The sequence below is a fragment of the Rhinolophus hipposideros genome (genome assembly GCF_964194185.1).
Source record: "Rhinolophus hipposideros genome assembly, chromosome: 26".
In the NCBI taxonomy this organism is placed as follows: Eukaryota; Metazoa; Chordata; class Mammalia; order Chiroptera; family Rhinolophidae; genus Rhinolophus; species Rhinolophus hipposideros.
The window spans coordinates 12,111,438-12,135,026 of record NC_138072.1 but is presented as its reverse complement, the minus strand read 5'-3'; the positions used below and the strand labels follow the sequence as shown (position 1 = coordinate 12,135,026).

General features: G+C 37.0%; 1 protein-coding gene across 4 annotated transcripts in view; it reads left to right on the top strand.

Moving 5' to 3' along the window:
- The window catches only part of TAF1A (TATA-box binding protein associated factor, RNA polymerase I subunit A), a 29,810-nt gene continuing 6,221 nt past the window's right edge, over positions 1–23,589 (top strand). Inside the window, exons 1-11 of one of the 4 annotated variants that reach the window (XM_081039009.1) lie at positions 93–151; positions 248–396; positions 1,291–1,413; positions 5,243–5,412; positions 9,188–9,301; positions 10,469–10,667; positions 14,314–14,444; positions 15,437–15,595; positions 20,121–20,187; positions 21,213–21,336; positions 22,821–22,975. In XM_081039009.1, coding sequence (XP_080895135.1) covers positions 1,293–1,413; positions 5,243–5,412; positions 9,188–9,301; positions 10,469–10,667; positions 14,314–14,444; positions 15,437–15,595; positions 20,121–20,187; positions 21,213–21,336; positions 22,821–22,975 — 1,240 coding nt within the window. In that variant the 5' untranslated portion in view covers positions 93–151; positions 248–396; positions 1,291–1,292. Of the gene's footprint in view, positions 152–247; positions 397–1,290; positions 1,414–5,242; positions 5,413–9,187; positions 9,302–10,468; positions 10,668–14,313; positions 14,445–15,436; positions 15,596–20,120; positions 20,188–21,212; positions 21,337–22,820; positions 22,976–23,589 lie in introns of all 4 variants that reach the window. The other 3 variants (XM_081039010.1, XM_081039007.1, XM_081039008.1) reach the window with 3 other exon arrangements.

Here is a 23,589-nt window from a genome sequence, read left to right as displayed (position 1 = left end):
GCGTCTGCGCGTCGCCTGAGCGACCGAGCCGGAGTGTGCGCATGCTCACACGGAGCAGTCTCTAACTCGGCTTCCGCTGTCTTTGCTCACGTGGTTCCGGGGGGCGGGTGCGGCTGGGTTTGGTGGGAGAGAAGAGCGCGGCTTGAGGCAGGTAGGTGCCGGTGGTTGTCGTTGGTCAGTCACTGCCGACATTCAAGTGCAAGCCGAAGGGCGGTGCTAGGATTCGCCCATGTTCTCTTTCCGGTAGTTCCTCCTGTCGCTCTGGGACCGCAGGTTCCGAGAGGGAGGCAAAAGGATGGAGAAGCTTCGGTTACCGTGGCAACTGCGCGAGCGCGACGTCGTCTTTGAGAAGTTGGGCAGGGAGAGCTGCTTCTGGAAGGACGCCTTAAAATACATGTGCGTCAGATTAAGTTCATGTGTTATTTAAAACCCATGCTCCTGACCATGGAGTCTGATTTTAAAAGATTCCCTCTGGCTGGGATGTGGAGTAACACGATTGAAGGCAGGGTCACTGGTTGGCAAGCTGCTCCAGTAATGTAGGCACAGTGTGAAGGTGTCCGAAATCCGGGGGGTGGTGCAGGGTGGCGGAGAAGAGGGAAGCCGGGGGGGGGGGTACTCGCAGGTCCTGCAGCGGGACCTCGTCCTCTGGGGATGCGGAGAGGGGGGGAGCAGGCCCTGAGCGCTCACTGCAAACTCCGCAGGGAAGGCGGCTGCCTCTCTCCGCGCGACGCGCGCCGTCCCTTCTGCTCTCCGACGCCCTCCTCCGCCCCAAACGCTGCTCCTGCGAAGCAGTTTGACGTTCTAGGTCATCGAATATTGTCCTCCCCTTTCTTATGACCGCGGGGCCAGGTTACATTACTTCACCGAGCGCTCGGTTCTTTCAACATGAAAATGGAAGAAAATATGCCAGGATGTCTGTAAGGATTGAATTACAGGATGTATATGCCCAGTATATAGAAAGGGCCCCAAAAATGTTAACTACTTCTACTACTACTATTATTATTGTATTGTTTTGTTATTATGCGTTATTTGTTGTTTCTTCCTCTAGACTTGATTAAGGGGCAGTATCTTTGTATTTTCTTGAAACTTAGTAGTAGTTGTCTTTTTTCCCCAATGGATCATTAATTTCGGCTGTTGCTGACATAATTAAACTATTTCTTTAAAGGAACGACCAGGTACAATTAATTTTGCTAATCAGATAATATCTATCAGATAAAAAGAAGGCTGGTTTTCTGTAAAACTCTGTGAATTAAGATGTACAGAAAATAACTGATATTCTATTTGGAATAGGTATGAGTGATTTCAGCGAAGAATTGCTAAGGCCCATGATGGGGGATGTCCTGGGGGAAACCGGTGTGCTCTCTGGTACAGGAATGTGTTTTCCTTGGCTCCAAAAGCATATACAAAGTGTGGGTAAGTAACATAATATACAACCATTTACCTTCAATGCAAGAAGGTAAGATTCAATATGGATACAAAAAGAATAACCAAGCTGGTTCTATTTTCAAGATAGGAATATTTGAGGGTTTTTTACACTGCAACGAAAAAGAAATCATTAAAAAAAAATAGGTTCTTTTTTCTTTTAGAATTCTTTTCCTTTGACTTAATAACTGATAGCCTGTATTATGGTAGATACACATTTTACCCCCGGCGACACTTACTGAGCACTTACTGTCTCCCTGGCAGTAGCTAGATATTGGGGTTACATAGATGAAGAAGATACTATTTCTGCTATTGAGGTGTACCTACCTCGGAGGTATTTTCAAGATGTTTCTGTTGAATTGCTTGAAATAATTCCTAATAGAATCGACGTACACTAGGTTTTGAAAAAAGAATATTTCCTCCATTTTCATCTAATGTAAATATAAGCAAGTTTTTCTATGGGATAAATTCCCTATAAGAATATATGAAAGAAGCTGTTATCCGTATATTGGCATATGGAAGGTGAAGTTTGGGGAATGGATTTAGACCAGCACTCTTCTTACTGCTCTCCAACTCGGCTTTCTTAGCCTTGCCTTCTTTGCCCCTGACTGAGATTCCTTGGCTCCTAGAATTTAGCTCCTATATCTTTATCTTTCAATCTAAATCTCATCTCATGTAATTATCTCAGCAAATGACTCCTCAGTAAATCTATATGCTTGGCATTTTAAAGGTGAGGAAACTGGATCTCAAAGCATGTAAACGCTTAAGTGCTGGTCTCGGGAGTCAAAGCGAGGTCTATCTGATCTCAAAACCTATACTTTCAATGACTGAAATATATAAGCAAAAGTTAAAATAAGATATATAAAGTGCCTAGCATAGATCTTCATGCATAGTGTGTGTTGGAAAAATAATAGTTTCTTTCTTCTCATGTTATTTTTGCTGCTTAATGCACGTGGCTTAGACTAGGTTGGATGCTACTTCAGCGGTTGTCGCACTTCACCTCTTGTAGGGGCCTGGTAATCTAAAGTTCCTGCCAGTTAAGGCATATCTGCACTTGTTTCTGTCACCAGTGTTCTATAGAGAGCTTGAGCCAGTCCTCAAGCAAATAGGTTTAAGACCAGAATTTACAAGCTTAGAAATGTTTCATATGTAATGGAGAGCCTGTTAAACCCAAATACTTTTATCTGCAATGAGAAAACGGTTTCAACTAATCTAGACATTGTAGTGACAATTAACCATAATAAGAAAATGAAATTGCCTAACAGTTCCTTATTTTTTATTCTGATGTCTTTTGGCATCCTGAAGAGTGTGCTTCTGGAATAAAAACTTTGAAGGCAGGGGCCAATCTGGAATAAAACTGTATGTTGAGTACCTAAAAAATAGTGCTTGGCACATAGTAGTGCCCCAAAAATACTTGTTGACAGACTGACAAGGTTCCAGATTCTTTCAAGGGCATTAGAAGTTTGGATGATGGAACTGGTTCTTCATTGTATCTCTTTCCATGTCAAATTTATTTTCCTTGACAATTATTCAAGTTTGTCAGCAACAAATAAGATTATCTTTTGCTCACAAAAGAATGACATGAGGTATTCCTGAGGTATGTAGGCTAAGTTGAAAGACAGGAGAGGACGTTGCCAAGGATTTCCAGTCTGAGCTGTGAACACTTGAGGGGTAGAAGGGAGCTTGGCCTGAGATCAGTCCTCCTGGTAACTAAATCAGGTTTCAGGGAAGAGACGTTTTGTCAGTTTCTCACATTAGCTGCTCGGTGTTGCTGCAGCTCTGGGGCAGCTTGTGTGTAGCTGTTAAATGCAGCTTCAAATTCAGAGAGCAGGGTAGGGCAGAGTATTCTGCATTTCTTGTAAGCTCCCCAGTGATACGAACGCTACTGGCTCCCACTGAGTAGGACTGGGCCACACTGAGAAGCCAGCACCATCCCCTGGTGATTTGTACAGACATTTAAAAATTTGAGAAGCGCAAGTCTAGAAAGTTGTCTTCAAACTTGTTTGTTTACATATCATCTACATTTTTTTTTGAAAAATTATGTACTGCCCTGCACAGTTTTAAGATGCCATCTAAAAATGGTATCATAAGTTTAATAGCATATTTTGGCATTTTAGCAATTTTCAATATACTCGTATGTTGGCATTTAAATGAAATTATTATATTACTTTTAAAAATATATGAACACACAATGCAATTTATAGATGATATGTTATGGAAATGTACACTTGAAACCTATATAATTTTACTAACTAATGTCACCCCAATAAATTTAGTAAATAAATAAAAACCTTAAGAAATATATCTCATGGAATCTAAATTGAAATAGCATAGGAATGTGATCCCTTTCTTCATCCATTTAAAACAATTTATGAAAAGGTTTCTAATAGATAGAAATGTTATTTTGTTCCTTTTCCTTTTATGTTTTTATCCTTGCACTAAAAGTAGTATCTATATTTATTTTTTTGTAAGGTTTTAAGTATTAACATTTCTTCTGGATTGAGACATAATTAATAATTGACAGCTGATCAGAAAAACCATAAATAGTAAAAGTTTAAAAAATTTTAAGTATTAAAAGTAAATTTTTATTGCTTTTCTATTTCAATAAAATAGATATGGTTATCACTTTTTTCCAATTCAGATATCTGTGGATGAATATTATATATTTCTAAAATGAGAAAAGGTTTAGCTTCACTTCTATTATATTTTGTTTTTAGTTAATGTAAATTCTGAGAAACCTTAGTCACATAAGTAAGTAGATGGCAGTGAGTGGAGTTTAATTATAGCAATGGATTAGGTCTTTGAACGCCTGAATTATTTATGAAAACATTACTTTGTGATCTGTTATAAAGAATTATTAGGTCCTTCTATAATTTTGATAAGCAAAGACTTGGAAACCACTTGACTTGGAAATGGATGTTAGCTGTTCACAACATTCACACCTATACTTTCCCTTTCCGAGATAATGTATGTTGATTATAATAACAAAGACTTGACTATAGGCAGTTCTCTTGGAGATTAATTTTAGGAAAGAGTACGTGAGGAAGTTGAAGTTCTGAAAGCTGATTGCTATAAAACTATCTTTGCCTGGTACCTCTCAGTCTCTGTGTCCTCCCAGCAGAAAGGATACCTGAGCTGTATGGAAGACTGCTGGCATGTGGGGGTTCTGTAGTGGTGTGGAAAGGGAAGAGGAGGTGACAACATGCAACCCTATAACGGGGTTGTAACTAAGTCCAAATATTCTTCACATGAGGGTTGTCAGTACTCTAGAGATATAAATGCGAATGGCTACAACTGTAGTAATCTCATTTGCATTTAATATAATTGAGTTACTAGGAACTCAGTCCTTAAAAAATAAAAGCCCACCTCTAGTTTTCCGAACACTAGTAAGTAATAAAGACCACGCTTACCTAGGATGACCCTATTTTTACCCATTCTGAATACTTGCGACTGTGCTTTGCAGCCCTCTTGGAGAGAGTCTACCCAGATTGTTCAGAGCAAGGATGAAAGGATGATTGAATCAGATCTGAAGTATCCGGGGCTCTGGGAAGCCCAAGAACATCAAATTAGATATCTCCACATTAGACTTTTTTTTCATGTGCTAAAACTAAAATAGTGTGAAAGAGTTGGTTTCAAGTGAAGCTAGCTTTGATATTGGGGAACGGCTGGGTTAAGTAATACCTACTATTTTACTTGCAATTATATTAAATGCAAATGAGATTACTACAGTTGCTAAAACTTCCTGTTATCAGAAGTAAGTTTTTTGAACTGTTGAATTGGGGTCACTGTGGGTAAAGACTCTTCTCTTTAATCTTTATAGTGACTGGAGGGAAAAAGGAGAAGGATTTTGCTCAGACAACCAGTGCTTGTTTGAGTTTCATCCAAGAAGCTCTGCTGAAGCACCAATGGCAGCAAGCTGCAGAATACATGCACAGTTATTTTCAGATTTTGGAAGACTCGGATAGCTACAAAAGGCAGGCTGCGCCTGAGGTGAGTCACATGGGAGTCTGCGGGAAGAGGTTTCCCATGTCTGGGAGCTTCAGCCTCTTGCACTGCTCCTAGAATAGCTTTTGCAGGATCTCAAATTGATTTTACTAAAAGCTACCGAAAGTAGTTTTGGATGGAGAGTTTGTATTGGGACCTTTTTGCACACTTCTCTTTACTTAGGATTTTAAAAGAGACTAAAAGTAGTTTGAACTCTGAGTTCTCAGATTCCCTAATATTCATTCATTCATTCCAATAATTCTTCCTTCTTTCCCTGTGCCATAATTTTACCCTCTCTATAGGATGTTTCTGATCATCATACAAACATGTTATTTCTTCCATCTTATAATCATCTTTTGACCCCCTCTCCCTCCAGTGGGAAAATGTGCCCCATTTTTCCACTCTCCGTTTTAGTAAAACTCCTAGAAAGAGTGTATATACCTGTTCTCTCCAAACCCTCTCCAGGTAGGCACCCCCAACCACCAGCATCACCATTTCTACCAAATTGCTTTGTCAAGGTCAACAGTGAGCTCCACAATGCTAAACCCAGCGGCCAGTTCTCAGCGCTCATCTACTTTGATCTGTCAGCAGTATTAACATACTCGTAGTAGATCCTTCCTTTCTGTATGACACACTATTCGTCTGCTTCCAGGACACTGCTCTCTCTCTGTTTTCTCTCCTGCCTCACTGGCCTTTCCTTTTGTCTCCTTTTTGACTGCCCCTCTTCTCCGTGGCCTCTGGACTTGGGAGTGCCCCAGAACTTAATCCCGAGTCCTTTTCTCTGTTTGAACTCACTCATGATGATCTCCTTCAGTCTCATAACCTTGAATTTAGTCTGGATGCTGGCAGTTCCCAGTTGTGTATCTGTGGCCCTGATATCTGTCTTCAAGTCCAGATTGTACCACGTCACCACTTGGTCCAGATTGTACCACTTAACTAATGCTCGTGTCATTCTATCAGATCTAAAATGGGTCTTCTGATCTTCATCAATCCTAATTTTCTTTATCTCAGATGATAGTTATTTTTGAATCTCATTGCTAGGGCCAAACTCTGGAGTGATCTTGCTTTCATACCCCATATCCAAACCATAAGAAAGGTCCTGTTGGCTCTACTTTCAAAATATACCTGCATTCTGAATACTTCTCACCACCTCCATTGCTGCACCTTGATCCAAGCCACTATCGTCTCACGTAGATGACTGTTTGCTCTCCTCCATCCCCTAGTCTGTTTTCAACATAGCAACCAGAGCGAACCTTTTTTTTTTTAATTTAAAAAGAATAGTTTTATTGAGATATAATTAACGCACTATACAGTTCACCCATTTATATTGTGCAATTCACTATTTTTTCATATTTTCGCAGAGATGTGCAACCATTACCACAATCTAAATTTAGAATATTTTTTGTCCCCCCCGCAAAGAAACCCGGTACCCACTTGCAGTCGCTTCCTGTTCCTGTTTTCATCCCCCAGCCCCTGGCAACCACTAATATTGCACTTTTATCCTGGACATTTCGTATAAGTGGAATTGTATAATACATGGTCTTTGTGAATGATTTCTTTCACTGAACATAATGTTTTCAAAGTTTACCCATGTTGTAGCACGTGTTTAGTACTTCAGTCCTTTATATTGTAAAGTAATATTCCATTGCGTGGACATACCACATTTTATATATCCATTCATCAGCGGTTAGACATTAGGGTTATTTGCGCTTTTTGGTTACTGTGAATAATGCTGCTATGAAAATGCATGTACAAGTTTTCGTAGAGATGTTTGTTGTAATGTCTCTTGGGTGTATACCTAGGAGTGGACTCGCTGGGTCATATGGTAACGGTTTAACCTCTGGAGGACCTCCGCTAGACTGTTTACAAAGTGGTTACCCCATTTTACATTCCACCAGCAGTATATGAGGGTTCCGATTTCTCTACAGCCTCGCCAGCAGTTGTTATTGTCTGTCTTTTTAATTATCACTGTCCTCATGGTTGTTAAGTGGTATCTCGTTGTGATTTTGATTTGCTCCAAGATTTGTGACCTATGACGAATGATACAGCATGATCCTTTGCGGACTTAAGGCTCATCGTGTCACTTCCCTGCTGAAAACCTGTAATGGATTCTTCCCATTTCACTGAGAGTAAAAGCCAGTACTGCTGTTAGCTTACAAGTTCTACATGATCTGCTCACTCCCCTCCACCCTCTGCCCTCATCCCCTGTACTCTCCCACTTGTTTTTCTTCTCTAACCTCACTGCCCGCTTGCTTTCAGTTGAACAGGCTGGATATACTTCAGTCTGATTGCTTTTGCCTTAGTTATTTCCTTTATTTGGAAACGTCTTTAGGTATCACTATGGCAACCCTCCTTCATGTCACATTTTCAACAAGGCCTCCCATGACTATTGAAAGTTGGAACTGCCCACCAACCCCGTCTACTCTCCATCTGTCACTCCTGATCCCCTTATCCCGTTCCATTCTTTCCCCATAATACTTGTCAATTTAATTACAATGTTTTTGGTCATTGTTTGTCTCTCTGCCATAGAAGGTAAATTCCACGAGTGCCTGCATATACTGTTAAATTTGTTCAGTGAGAGACAGCTTATCCGCAAATGACAGCACATGAATATCTCAAATAGCTTTTACTAATACAGTACCCACTGCATCAGTTAGGTATCTCAGAGAGTCAAGAAAAACCTGAAAGAAAAAAATTTAACTGTTGAGTGAAAATTTAATTTATGGACTACTGAAGTTTTATACATCTTTAAAACACTGGACACATTACAGGCTCTTTTTGTCCAAAATTTGTTTTGTAAATGAAGGTATTGGATCAGTGGTTTCCAGACACTTGTTTGACTCTATTTGAATTACCTATGGCTTTTGTTGAAAATATAGATTCTTGTACTGCACCCCAGTCCTACTGAATCAGAATCTGAATTCCTAGAATATTTGTTTTTAATGGGTATCCCAGGTAATTATATACAACTAGGTTTTAAGAACATCTGTGATAGATAATTTCCAAGTTTTCTTTAAGCTCCAAAATACCAAAAGCTCACAGTTTGGTATTCTATACATGAAATCTTGATGTCCCTGATTTGGGAAGGTATTATGATTATACCAAACAACTAATACATATGTTCAGAGAAAGAATTGATTTAAAATCCACTTCAATTTACTTTAAGGTCAATATTATTAAAGTGCTTTAAATTGGGGTAAGAGAAATAGAGATTCACTCCATGAAAAAAGAAGAGCTCCCACTTCTGTCACCAAAGTTTTGGTGCTCTGGGGAAAAATATACTTTATTAAAATTTATCCATAGCTGATGACAGTTCTTAAATTGGAGTTCTAATGTAGATTGCATATAGTCCATAGTTGTAGAACATGATGAGCTCTCAGGAAGCATCTAGTCATTTTGTAGATAATAAAGACCAGGAGCAGTGAAGACGCCAATATTGATAGAACCCAAGTTTTCTGATTTTAATAACCTTCCTCCTATACTAATTAAAAATTGTTATCTTCAATATGTATCCTAACTGCCCACCTCTTTAGACTACTAACTTAAAAATAACACCGTTGTAGTTATCTAGTATTTTAATTTAATTGATGGAAAAATTTTATCATGTCAGATGATAGTTTCATTGGGTGAAGTGCAGTAAAATGTGGACAGTTGTGATATCTAGGAAAATAACTTATAGGTTGCTTTTTAAATGTTGTAATCAGAAAAAAATAGCTTTGTTAGGCAGACATTGGTTAAGGCAAGGTTTTTACATTTTCATTAGTAATTTCTGTTTTGACAGATTATTTGGAAGCTTGGAAGTGAAATTCTCTATTATCATCCCAAAAGCACCGTGGAGACTTTCAATACCTTTGCTGACAGGATGAAAAATATTGGTGTCATGAATTATTTAAAGGTGAGAATTTAGGCTTTGTGAGTTTACATTTGTGGTGTTAATTTTTTTTTTTTTTAAGGAGGGCGCAGCTCACAGTGGCCCATGTGGGGATCCAACCGGCAACCTTGGTGTTATTAGCACCACGCTTTAACCAACTGAGCTAACCAGCCACCTCCGTGGTGTTCATTTTTTAAAAATTGCTTGTGTCGATGATAGGGAAGATAGTCATGTAAAAGGCATAGACAAGGATAAGACACCTGGATAAATAAGAGAAGCTGAAAGAAAGCAGTGTGGTGTGAACCATTTACTTCTCTGTTTACTATTGCCCATTTGTTCTCATAATGAAAATACCTTCTCTGTATAACTCTCACTTCTAAAACCAGTCCTTCAGAGATAGCAGTTGTGCTGTATTATGATGATGGGCCAAATTCTAATACCTTTGCTTAAGTCATTTGAGCTCTCTAGGAATTGGTACTTTTGGAAAAGGATAGAGCTAAACATATAGGAATTTGAACACGTAAAAATGTTCCCCCCCCAGCTTTTGTTGAGCTATAATTGACATGTAACATTGTGTAAGTTTAATGTGTAAAATGTGATGATTTGATACACGTACCCATTGTGAAATATTTATCACAATAAGATGACTTAACACATCCTTCACTCACAGAATCACCATTTTATTGTTGTTATGGAGAGAGCATTACAGCTGTATCCCCATAGCAACTTTCAAGTATGTAATCCAGTATTATTAACCATAGTTGCCATACTGTACATTAGGTCCCTGGAACTTACTCATTTTATAACTGAAAATTTGTACCCTTTGACTAACATCTCCCCATTTCCTCCATCCTCTGCTCTTGGCAACCACCATTCTATGCTGTTTTTGTAGCTTCTCAGTAGCATCTGCGCCAGGACGCTCTGTCTTCAAAGCCCCTGTTCTTTTCACTAGGTCACACTGTCTTCTGATTGTAAGCTTATAAACTATTGCTCTCATTTACATAGTGTTGTTTCATGTATCTTTCCTCTTTGCTAGATTGAAATTTTGGAAAACAGGGACAATGTTATGACATCGTTTGTGTGCTGCCGAGGTCTTAGCCCAGCCCAGCACATATCGTACATTTACTGAGCTTTCTGACTAATGGTTGTCTAATGACCTGTGTCTCAGTGGGCATTGTCTTATTGTTGCAGATCTCCTTACAACATGCATTATACCTTCTGCATCATGGAATGCTTGATGACGCCAACAGAAACCTCAGCCAGGCAGAGACATGGAGATACGGTGAAAAATCATCTTCCCAGGAAGTATTAATCAACTTAATTCAGGCCTATAAAGGGCTTTTGCAATATTATACTTGGTCTAAAAAGAAGATGGAATTGTCTCAGCTTGGTGAGTGAATATGAGTGAACTTTTTCTTATGGTGAGAAGACTGAATCAGAGGGCGAGAAGGGATCTCAAAGAGTGATCTCATCCGCCTGCTTCCCAGCCTGGCTTTATCCAGACAGTATATATCTACTGATGCAAAATTCTTCATCATCCTTTGTAATATTTCTGATATATCAAAGCACTTTTCAGACATAAATGAGATGATTCATAAAGCTTGTGACCATTTTAGAGTCATTGCTTTGTTAAAATCTGATCTCCAAGAAAAGTTACAGTTTTCTTCAGACATTATTCCATGTAATAAATGCTTCTTTATGGCGTGTTTACAGTGGAGTTTAATTTGTTTTATAATGCTTTCTCAGAATAATATGTTTAAAGAATAGGGCAAGATAAGGCTGTTTTTCCCCTTTATACAAAGGTCATAACAGACAATATTCTTGATTTACTGAGCATACCAAAAGTTGACTGCGGGTCCTTCCTTCTCAAACTGAGTTACCTTTCTCTTACGTTCAGTGGTGATGGCATCCTCTCCTAGCCCCATACACGTGTTCTTTAGAGCTGTGGATTCTCTGCATTTTCTTTCTCTTACATAGTTTTTCTCCGGAGCTTCTCTGGGATTAACCGCTTTCTTTTTGTTTTCTCATCTTCTACCCAAGTCTCGGTCCTGGTATTTACCAAGTCACACGTGACAAGCAGTGTTTCCTTATTATGCTTACGCCATAGGTAGTATTTCCTTGGTCTCTGGGCATGAGGGTTCACTGATCTCAAAATTCCCTTCCCTCTTCCTGTCTTTGATCTCTCCCAAGACATTTTCGAAATGCTGTCTTCATCATGACAATCTTGTAAGGTCTTTGTACATTCTCCTCATTTAGAATGCCCTCTGCCCTTCAAGACTCATTAGACTCCTCGTTCTTGTATCTTAAACCTGATGGATCAGCTATATGTTCAGCCTGTATCATTTGGCCCTTCATCTCTTGCTTTTGAAATGTTCTGAGTTTTCTCATGTGTATTTTATGTTGTATCACTTTGTCTAGACCAGTCAGTCTTTTGAGGTTACACATCTGTCCTCTGTTTCTTTTGTTAACTTTACCATAACGCCTGCTGCAATACTTCTTTTAAAAAGACTTGCTGATAGTAATTGATTCGGTAAGTCTTAAAGTTAATATGTACTTTTCTTCTTACACGTACGTGGTTAGGTAGAACTCAAGCAAATATTTGATGATGAAAGCAGTTGGAAACTGGCATTTATACCATCACTCCCATAGCTGACCTTCATTCTGTGCAACAAGAGATGAAGATGGGATAATACGTGGAGCTCTTTAGATGATTTTCAACCTCAAATGTCTATTTCATGAGAAAAACAGTTAGGGCTAGTTCTATATAACCAAACTTATAAGGTGTAACATAACGTATGCTTATGAAAGTTATGGAGTTGGCTTAGAAATTTCCTTCGATGCTGTGGCCTGTCCTGGGTTCGATGTACTTGATCACAGGGAACCCCCTTCCATAGCAAGTTCACACCCAACTTATATTTTCTAAGGGATCTGCCTTTTTTCCTTAAAGTTTTTTTCTGTATCATTTCTATATCATTTCTTATCTGTACCTCATTTCCAAGTACATATTGATATTTATTCAATTGATCCACTGGGAGCTCTTTTTTCCGGGGAGCTGCTTTTTTGGTCAAAAGGTATCATTGGTACCAAAAAGTATTTTGTTCTTTAATTAACTGTTGCTTTAGAAAGACTGAGTAACTTTCTTCTTAAACCTTTGAAATTGTGAAATGGAACATATAGGAAGTCCTCATTTGACATCATTGATAGGTTCTGTGACTTTAAGTGAAGCAGCGTACCATGAAACCAGTTTTACTCAAGGCTCATTGACATAAACAAGAGTTAAGTTCCTATGGCTTGTCATCATCTTTATACCAAAAGGATGTTGACTGAAACAACGTTTTTGAGGACATGGTGTATATAGGAAAAGTATGAAAAAATTGTGTGATAGAATGAGTGATTATAAAACACACATCCATGTGACTGTCACCCAGGTTAAAGCACAAAGCAGAGCTGTCACCTGAAAAGTCCCCCATGTGCCTTCCTGGTCATACTTCCTCCCATTCTGTCTCAAGAAAACCACTGTCCTGACTTGAACGTAGTCACTCATTTGCTTTTTAAAGTACTTTCACCACTCGAGTATGCGTGTATGAACACTGTAATTGAGTTTTGCCTATATCAGAATGCTCTATTTGGATTCATACTGTCTACATTATTTTGGGACTTGCGTATTTTATTTAACATTAGTTTTAATGTGCTCCATATAGTTGAGTCAGCTGTAGTTATGTTCATTTTTATTCCTATAGTTTTTATTCCTTCTACATATTGATGGCCATTCAGGTTATTAATAGTTCTTGGCTATTATAAATAATGCTTCTTTGATATTATTGGGCATGTATACTGGTACACATAAGTATGTATTTCTAGGAGTAGAATTGTTGTCTTAGAGTGTGTGCATTTTCAGCTTTAGTGTATATAATAGGCTGAACTCTTTCCAAAGCGGTTTTCAATATATTACTAGTAATCTGATTAAGGTTTTCTTTTGTCTGTATTCTCCTTAATGTTTGTTACTGTCAGATTTTTTTCCTATTACCTAGTTTGTTGGGTATAGTGATCTCTGATGTTTCTCTTCAAAAGGCAGCTTTATTGAGAATTGAGATATGATTCTCAATGTGATTCATGTACTTAAAACGCACAATTCAGTGCTTTGTAGTACATTCCCTGAGAGTTGTGTATCCCTTACCATAGTCAAGGTTAGAACATTTTTGTCATCCCAAAGAGAAACCCTGTACTCATTAGCAGTTACTCTCAATTCCCTCCAGTTAACTTCACTTGATAAATCAGGCTTTTCCAAGTCCTTCTTGTAATGATGTGAGATGATACAATGTCTGCAGGATGAGATGAAGTGAGGTGAGTGGTGTATACATTGTGACATAGTGTTAGGCTACCGTTGACCTGATGATACTTCTAAAGGAGAATCATTTGCTTTGGGTGATCCTGGATCAATGTCAGTGATCGGACGTCAGGAGCAGGCGATGTTGATGGTTGGGAATCCTCAATAATTGAAAGTTTTTTTGCTACTCAGAACAGCATGCAATTTAAAACTTATGAATGTTTATGTCTGGAATTTTCCATTTAGTATTTTCTGACTGTGGGTAACAGAAACAGTGGAAAATGAAACCACAGGTAAGGGGGAACTACTGTAGTAACTTTTGAAGTCATAGAGTGGATCTGCCAAATTTGTTCCCGGTCATGGTGTACGAGTATAACCCTTTTTACATGTTGCTAGATTCACTTTGCTAGTATTTTGTTGAGGAGTTTTGCATCTATATTCATAAGAAATATCATCCGTAATTTTCTTGTGTTTGTCTGATTTTGGTATAAGATTAATATTGGCCTCATAGAATGCATTTGGGAAATGTTCCCTCTGTTCTTTTTGTGGGGACAGATTTTATAAGAATTAGTATTGTTCTTTAAATGTTCATTAGAATTCACCAGTAAAGCCATTAGGATCTAAACTTTTCTTGTGGGTATCACTGATTACTAATTCAGTCGAAGTCTTCAACACTGAGTGACTTTCGGAAATCATTTGTCTTGGGCAGATGAGGATGATTATGCTTACAACACAGCATCCCAGAATATGCTCAACCACAGCTGGAAGACGTCTATAAACCTTTGTGCATTGATTCAAATTCCTGGAGTTTGGGACCCTTTTGTGAAGAGTTATGTAGATGTAAGTAGACTTTTCATACAATGTTACTAGTTTCATTTTGTTACTAGCCTAATTTTTATTGATCAAAAGGAAACTAATGTTAAAAAGTTGGTAAAAAGAAAAAAGAATATGATGCCTCTCTTTTTTGGTCTGACTAATTTTTGTTTATTTGATTAGTATACTGTAAATGTTACTTTGTGTTTATTTTCACCACTGGATAACATGGCATGAACAAATATTTATAAAATAAGTAGTGATACAGTTGTAAATGTCAATTCTATATTATTCTTATTGAGCTTAAAAGAAAAGCAGAAAAATCTTTTATGATTTGATGGGATGTAGAAGGGAAAGGGGCAAAAATTCGAAATTAGGTCACAATATATGGGATGAAGAATAATGGCTTTTAGGAAATTCACAAAGACGTCCTGTTGTGTCAGAGTCCTTGGAAAGAACAGAGGGCTCTGGACTGGGTACTAGAAATATATTGTCAAAATTGGTTTTGAGCACTTCATGAGTGCTAAAGTGATACTTGTGTTGTCAGACGATAATCTCTGAAGCCATATGCCTGTGAACCTGGAAATTCCTGTGTCAGGACGGGAGTGAATGAAAGGAATTATAATTCCCACGCGCTCCCTTTGTGGCTAACGTTACGTGCGGCACTGAGTTTAGTCGCATCGTATGGTCTTTTAGTCACTAGTGTGTTCTACTTTGAGCACTTTATTTCTTATAGGAACAGTTCTTATGGTGAAGTTGTGGTGTTTTTCAGTAATAAAATATAATCAGAAAAAAATGGGAAACCACATAGGCCTTTGCTGTAAGTGACCTTCTGTGTTTCATATTTGTAACATACGCTGTAGAAGCAAAAACTGGCATCACTATTGTTCCCTTATACAGTAAACACTATTTTTCAGTTTTATAATTTTATCGTACCATCAATAAAATTAAGTTGCTATTTTACAAAATTTAGCTATTTTAGAAAATTTAGCTAAGGTATTGTGACTTATTTTGTATAGATGCTGGAATTCTATGGGGATCGAGATGGAGCCCGAGAGGTACTCACCAATTATGCCTATGACGAAAAGTTCCCATCAAATCCGAATGCACATATTTACTTATACAACTTTTTAAAGAGAGAGAAGGCACCACAAGAGAAACTGATAAGTGTCCTTAAGGTACATAATTTTGATTTCGGTGTTTGGACAGGGTCGGCGATCTGCGCCAAAACATTCTTAGGTTATTGTTTTCTAACTTTCATATTATAGCACCCACAGAAAATTGTGATGTCTGTATGGTATACTGAGGTAAACAGAGGAGGCTGCAGGCTCCAGACAGTTCCCCCCACTATCAACCCTCCCACCCTCCCACCCACGTGAGAGTAAGGGGAGAGGATCAGTATTTCAGAAAGCCTTTGTCACTCTGGTTGGAAAGTACTGCATTGCTATTTTTTTTAAAAAAACTCCTTATTGACATTTTATTTACACACAACAAAACACTTATTTTAAGTGTACACTTAGATGCATTTTAACAAATATGGGTATCCGTGTAACCACCATGATAATCAAGATATCGAACATTTCCATCATCTTAGAAAGTCCATCATTTCCTTTTACAACCTGGCAATCACTGATTGGCTTTCTGTCACTATAGATTAATTTTATCTCTTCTAGAATTTCATATAAATGAAATCTTATAGTGTATACTCTTTTTTTGCCTGAAGTTTCTTGCTCAGCATAATGTTTTTGAGATTCCTCCATTTTATTGTCTCAGTAATTTTTTCCTCGTTACTGCTGAGTAGTATCCATTTTTATACATTCACTTCTTTTGGGTTATTTTGGGTTATTTTTACTTTGTGGCAATTATGAATGCTGCTATGACTATTCATGTACAAGTCTTTGTGGGCACACGTGTTTCATTGTTCCTGGATAGCTACCTAAGAGTGAAATTGCTGGAAAGCATATGGTTAACTTAAGAATCTGCCCCCTTGTTTCCTGAAGTAACTGTACATTCCCACTGTCAATGTGTGAAAGTTCACTTTCTCCACGTCTTCAACACTTAGTATTGTCAGTCTTCTGCATTATAGCCGTTCTGTTGTGTGGTGGTGTCTCATTGTGGTTTTAGTTTGCACTTCTCTCATGACATGCAGCGTCCTTTAACATGCCTATTGGATAGTCCTGGGTCTTCTTTTGTAAAGTGTCTGTTCAAATATTTTGTCTGGTGTTGAGACGGTTATTTGATTTGAAAGGTCATTTGTCAGGTATGTATATTGTGACTATTTTCTCCCAATCTATGGCTTGTCTTTTTGTTTTCTTTACAATATCTTTTAGAGAGTAGAAATTTCTCATTCTGATGAAGTACAATTTATGCATTTTTCTTTTATAGTTAATACTTTTTGTCTAAGAAATATTTGCCTACCCCAAGATAATGAAGATTCTCTTCTATGTTTGTCTCTAGAAATGTTATAATTTTATGTTTACGTCTATGATAGATTTTCAGCTAATTTTTTTGTGTATTGAGAGGTAAGGGTTGGGTTCATTTTTTTCCAGTATGATTGTTCCAGCACCATTTATTGAAAAGACTATTCTTTCCCCATTGAGTTACATTGGTAACTTTGTGAAAATCAATGTACCACATATATAGACTCTATTGTGTTCTCGTGATACCAACACCATATATGATTACTGTAGCTTCATAACAAGTGTTGGAATCATGTCATGAGAGAATACAAATCTTTCTTTTTCAGAGTTGTTTTTAGCTTCTCTAGGTCCTTTGACTTTCCATGTACATTTTAAAATCAGCTTGTCTGTTGCTTCAAAAAAATCTCGCTGGGAATTTGAATCTGTAGGTCAATTTTGAGAGAATTGACATCTTAACAATATTGAGATTTTCCAGTCTTTAGACATGGAATATCTTTCCATTCTTTTAAGGTCTTTTATTTCTCTCTGAAATGTTTTATAATTTTTAGTGTAAATGTTTTGTTAAATTCATCCCTAAGTGTTTCCTGTTTAGGATTGTTATTGTGGTAAAATATACATAATGTAAAATTTATCATTTTGACCATTACCATTTTAACCATTTTTAAGTGCACACTTTAGTGACATTAAATACATGTTGTACAACTATCACCATTATCCATTTCAAGAACTTTTTCGTGTCCCAAACAGAAATTCTATGTCCATTGAACAATAACTTACGCTACCACCTCTATTCTCCTTCCTATCTCTATGAACTTGTGTATTCTAGGAACCTCATCTTGGTGAGTTCATATTTGTTCTTTTATGTCTGGCTCATTTCATTTAGCATAATGTCTAAGATTCATCTGTGTTATAGCATGTATCAGAATTTCCTTCCTTTTTAAACCTGAATAATATTCCATTGTATACATGGGCCACATTTCGTTTATTCATTCATCTGTTGATGCGCATTTGGGTTGTTTTTAAATTTTTGACTATTGTGTATAGTGCTTCTGTGAACACTGGTGTACAAGTATGTGTTTGAGTCCCTGCTTTTAATTCCTTTAGGGATATACTTAGTGGAATTGCTGGGTCATGTGGTAACTCTTTGTTTAACCTTCTGGCGAACCTTCAAGCTGTTTTCCACAGCAGCTGGACTATGTTACGTTCCCACCAGCAATGCATGAAGGTTTAAATTTCTCCGCATCCTCACCAGCGCTTACTTTCTTTTTTTAAAAAAAATTTGATAATAGTTATTTTGCAGGGTGTGAAGTGGTATCTCACTGTGATTTTGATTTGCTTTTCCTAGTGGCTAGTGATGTTGAGCATCTTTTCATGGGCTTATTGGCTATCTTCTTTGGAGAAATGTCTGTTCAAGTCCCATGCCTTTTTTGGAATTAGGTAGTTTGTCTTTTTGTTGTTGAATTGTAGGAGTTTTAAAATATATTTTGTGGTTGGTTTTTATTTATTTTTACTTTTTTATTTTTAAAGTACAGTTGACATTCAATATGTGGTTGGTTTTTAATCATGATATTTTAGAGGAGAGAGAAAAAGAAAGGTCCTTTTCAACCTAAATAAATGAGAAAAATCCTTATCAATCTTTTTAAAAGGCTGGTTAGCTCTAAACTATACTTACGTGTTTATCAAATTGACATTTTCAAACTTTAAGATGTGGAAGTACAGAAGTTTTCAACAGGCTTTGTTTTACTACATAATACTTTTAAAGTTGCTATTTTAATTTTATTGTCCAAGATTTTCTTTTACCCATTGTACAAGAAAATATTAAGGATAGTCAACAAAAGCAAGATGGTGACTTCATTCAGGTTGTCAGTCACAAATGGTGTTTTTGAAAAGATTTAAAAAAATGTAACAGGAAATAACTATGCTGAACACTTATTTATATTCAAGACAAGATGGATTTGGAGAGATTCTGTTTTTCTTTTTTGAAAATTGCAATGTTTGAAAGTAAGAACTCAAGAGATGAATTTAATATCTGATTGAACGTAGCAGAAGAGATGATTCATGAACTGTATAGAAAATAATCAGGCTAAAGCACAGAAAGCAATAAGGGTAAAAAATGCAGAAAAGAGTGTACAGAGGACTTGGTGAAAAGGTCTGACATAACTGGAGTCACGGAGAGGAGAGAGAATAGGGCAAAAGCAAACAATCAAATAAACAAACAAAACCAGTATTTGAAGAGCTAATGGCTAAGAATTTTCTAAAACTGAGAAAAGATTTCTAGAGTTCTGATAATGTTCTGTTTTTTGATCTGGGTGCTGATTACATGAGTGTGTATAACCTTGTAAATACACTCATAATTTGTATACGTTCTATTACATATGTTATATTTCAATAAAAAGTTTTTTAAAAACTCTGAATTGAGCGATACACAGAATTCCATATATCATAAAACAATATGATTTCAGAAGAACCAAATTTTAATAATACTCTGTGATATTGGTATATTGATCTTGATTGATCTCCTTTTTAAAAGCTATTAAGAAAAATGAACAAAATTTTCTTTTAGTTTTATAGGAAATTATTTCAGTGTAAAGTCAAAGAACTTCAGCAAGCAGACAGAATGAATTCATATTTTTATGAATTCATTTTTAATATTAAATGTGTTGAGAAGAGAAATACATTTTTACTTTAAAGCCTATTTTTTGCATATTTATGGAATAGACCTTCCTATTCATAAACAGAAAAACTTTCAATTTTTCCTTATTATGTAAAATGGTTGTAAAAATATTTACTTGAATATTCTTGCTGTACTATGTCCCTGAACATAATCTTCCAAAATAGCCCTCTTTGCCTTTTTGGGTTTTTTGTTTTATGTAGCTATTCTGTGACCTTTGGTGATCAATAAATATTAAATATCTTTCCTGTATGATACTTATTCTTTTTCCCTTTATTTTCTTTCTCAGTCTTGGCTTCTGAAAAGAAATTAAATTTTTAAGTATGGTAAAAAGAGTATAAAAAATTTATTAAGGAGAAAACAAAAAGTTTTCATCTATTTCTCCCACTGCTCTATCTTATTATTATCAGGAATTTTTTGTTTTTTTTAAATAGCTTTACACAAGACACCTTTCTCTACCCAAATTAAAACTGGGTAAAAGCAAAATATCTTTTAAATCCTTGATTCATTTACTGAGGGTGTATTTAACAGTAAGAACTTTATTTGAAAGTCAACTAAAATTTGAGAAGTGCCTTTTGAATGTATAAAAATGATAGTTATTCTTTCTTCCAGATTTTGTATCAGATTGTACCATCTCATAAACTGATGTTAGAATTCCATAGGCTACTGAGAAAATCAGGTAAGCCATGTTTGTTTTCTATCTCTGCAGACGAACTGTAGATAGGGGTCAGCAAACTGAGACCTCCGGGCCTAATCCACCACTCGCCTCTTTTCATGAGTCAAGTTCTGCTGGAGCACAACCACGTGCATTCACTTACATATTATCTATGGCTGCTTTTGCATGACAGCCGTAGAGCTGCACAGTTGTGATGGACACCACGTGTCTCACAAAGCTTAAATATTTACTGTCTGGCCCTCTACAGAAAACATTTCCTGACTGCTGCTATAGAACGTTAGGCAATAGTCAGCAAAAGAGAAATGGCTTTAATTTATATAATTCACCTCGTTTAAATCCCCACCACATCTCAGCTCAATACAGAAAACCTATCTTCATAGGAAGCAATCAGCTCAAGTCCACCAGGTGCTGGGACTACCTGGTGCCTCTCCTAATAGAAGAGAACATATAAAATGCCCAAATAGGGCATATACTTTAAATAATGTCCTCAGCTGTATACAGTTGACTCTTGAACAACATGTGTTTGAACTGCATGGGTCCACTTATATGTGGGTTTTTCTTCAATAAATACTGTAAAGGTATTTTCCTTACGGTTTTCTTAATAAAACTCTTTTTTCTAGCTTCCTGTATTATGGGAATACATACATGTAACAGACAAAATAGGTTTAAGTTATCAGTAAGGTCAACAGTAGGCCAATGGTACTAACGTATCTGGGGAGTCAAAAGTTCTATGTGGATTTTACTGCACAGGCAGGAAGCAGCCGATGCCCTTAACCCCCAGGTTGTTCAAGGGTCAGCTGTACAGCCCATGTCGAGATCAGACTGACCAACCTGATGTGATTAGCAGGGACTAAATGATGGAAACTTTCAGATTCGTCGTAGGAATGCATGAGCCCAGTGAATTATTTTAAATTGTTAACTGAACTTGAAGGCTTACAATTCAGTAATATTTTGTCGACTGAATATATTGTTTTAGCCTTGTACCCTTCAATACCTTAAGTAAACGCTAATTGTTGTGACCATTGCAGAAAAAGAAGAGCACCATAAATTGGGGTTGGAGGTATTATTTGGAGTCTTAGATTTTGCTGGATGCACTAAAAATATAACTGCTTGGAAATATTTGGCAAACTATCTCAGGCAGACCTTTATGGGGTAAGTGAACATAAAATATTTATTACTGGATCAGCATAAATAATATTCCCCAATAATTTAGCTGATTTCTGTCAATTTTTAAATAAAGTTCTTTGCTTATGTTTTTGGATTTCTTTTATTGGGTCTTCTGCTGTTTTCTTCTGAGTACATCAGAAACAAGGAAATACAAAGTCACAAGCATAACATACAAAAATTCTATGAAGATTTTTTTATGCGGGCAAAATAAGTATTGTATCACAAAATAAATACCACTACACTGTTAGGGAATATGTGTATTTTCGAATTGGAAATAAGGACTAGAAGGGCTCGCTCCCACTCTTTGCTAGACTGTTGTAAAGCTCCTTGTGGTTTGGGCGTCATCAACCTCTAAGATCACATGCGAAGCTGCTTTCCTCCCAGCTGTTTTCAATAATTTTCGGTGGGGTTTTAGGGCTTCACAAGATCATCATAAGTTATTCACTCAACAAATACTTATTAAGTCCATTGTAAGCTGGGTATCTAAAAGGATCATAATATCAGTGCCACATTTTTAGGCAAAGAAAAGGAGTAGCCCTTGTCATTTTTACTTTGTGTCTGAGAAGGCGGCATATTCCACAATTAAGTTTCATTTATTTATTGTATCTATTTTAGTTGGTGAGGAAGTTCATTATCAGTGGGAACCTGTTTCAGGCTCAGATCTGACTTGACTGTAGAGATAGAATAGTGCTGATGGTAAAACGTTGTTGGTGTGACATGCTAATGTGTAAACCACTTTGCAAATCTAAAGCGCTATAGAACCCTCTACTAACCAAAAGGTTCTTGAAGGCAGAGAAATGTACTATTTGTTTTTTGAACCTCTAGAAGTTCTGCCACACAGTGCAAATAAGTCCTAAATAATGTTTGCTCAATTAAATTATTGATGAACACTTAATGTGGTCAGACCTGTGTGCTCACGCATTTTTATAATAATGGCATCGTAATTTGGATAGTAATTCTTTGTAGCGTATTATTTAAAGTAACATTTTAAAGTAACTGTTAAGTAATAATAAAAATAGCTAACATTTATGAAACATTTACTGTGTACCAGATAGCATGCCCAGAGCTTTGTATGAGAGACCACTATACTGCTGGGCCACTTTAGCCCTCATCACCACGCTGTGAGAGGGTACCATTTACATCCTTAAGGAGATTGAGCCTCAAAGACGTTAAGCAACTTGCCCAGGAGCTGAGATTTGAATCCAGGATTTTGACTTCAGAGTCTGTACTGTTAACCAGTGTACTATACTGAACTGGCTGTTTTGTTAAATGGAAAATAGGATGCAGAGATCAACGAGAACTAAAACATGGGCTTTTGTGCACGTGCTCTAAAATCTACCGTGGCCGTACTCAGAAGTTAGTTGAAAGCATCTCTGTTGCCATCTTTCCACAGACTCTAAAGTTCGGATTCTGACAGTGTAGATCTGTGTCCATCACTGACCTTCTCTTTTGACATTTTTCTTTTCCAGGAATCATATTGCCTGGGTTCAAGAAGAATGGAACTCCAGGAAAAACTGGTGGCCAAGCTTTCACTTCAGCTACTTTTGGGCAAAAAGTGATTGGAAGGAAGATAAAGCTTTGGCTTGTGAGAAAGCCTTGGTAGCTGGAATATTGTTAGGAAAAGGTACATGTTTTTGTTTTCTTTTTATCTAGACGTCCTTTTAGACAATTTTGAAATTATAAAGTATGACCATTCATTCATCTGACAGTTTAACTAATGCTGCACCTAGGGACGTCAGATGCTAGAGAAATAACTGTCAGGTAGAATAACTTGAATGGAAAAATGAATCCTTGGTCGGGGCCAGGTGACCTGCTTGTAAGGAAGCTCCATGGAGTAGAAATTGTGATTTTATGTTGTTGATTGCGATTGGTTTTGATGCTCTAAACTTGAATATCTTTAGGGGCCATTAAGATGTAAGACACGGACTGTTTTCATAACAAATGACCATTTGGTCATGCTGTGGAGAAAGTTTATTGAGATTGTCTACTTTATTAGAACTAGAGAAATAGTCTTTATTGACCTCAGTGTTTTCTAATAGCTTTATATTATATTACCTGTTCCTGTAAGGATGAAACATTTTCTCCCCTTCAGAAAAAGTATACCTGCTATTAATTCAATGTAAAATTTCTCTCACAAGAATGGGAAATCAGTCTCTTCTTTGTGGAGTATTTTGGCTGTTAAAACTCTCCCCTGCCCTGTACCACTGAGCTATGCACAGGTAGCCTGTTCTGAAATGA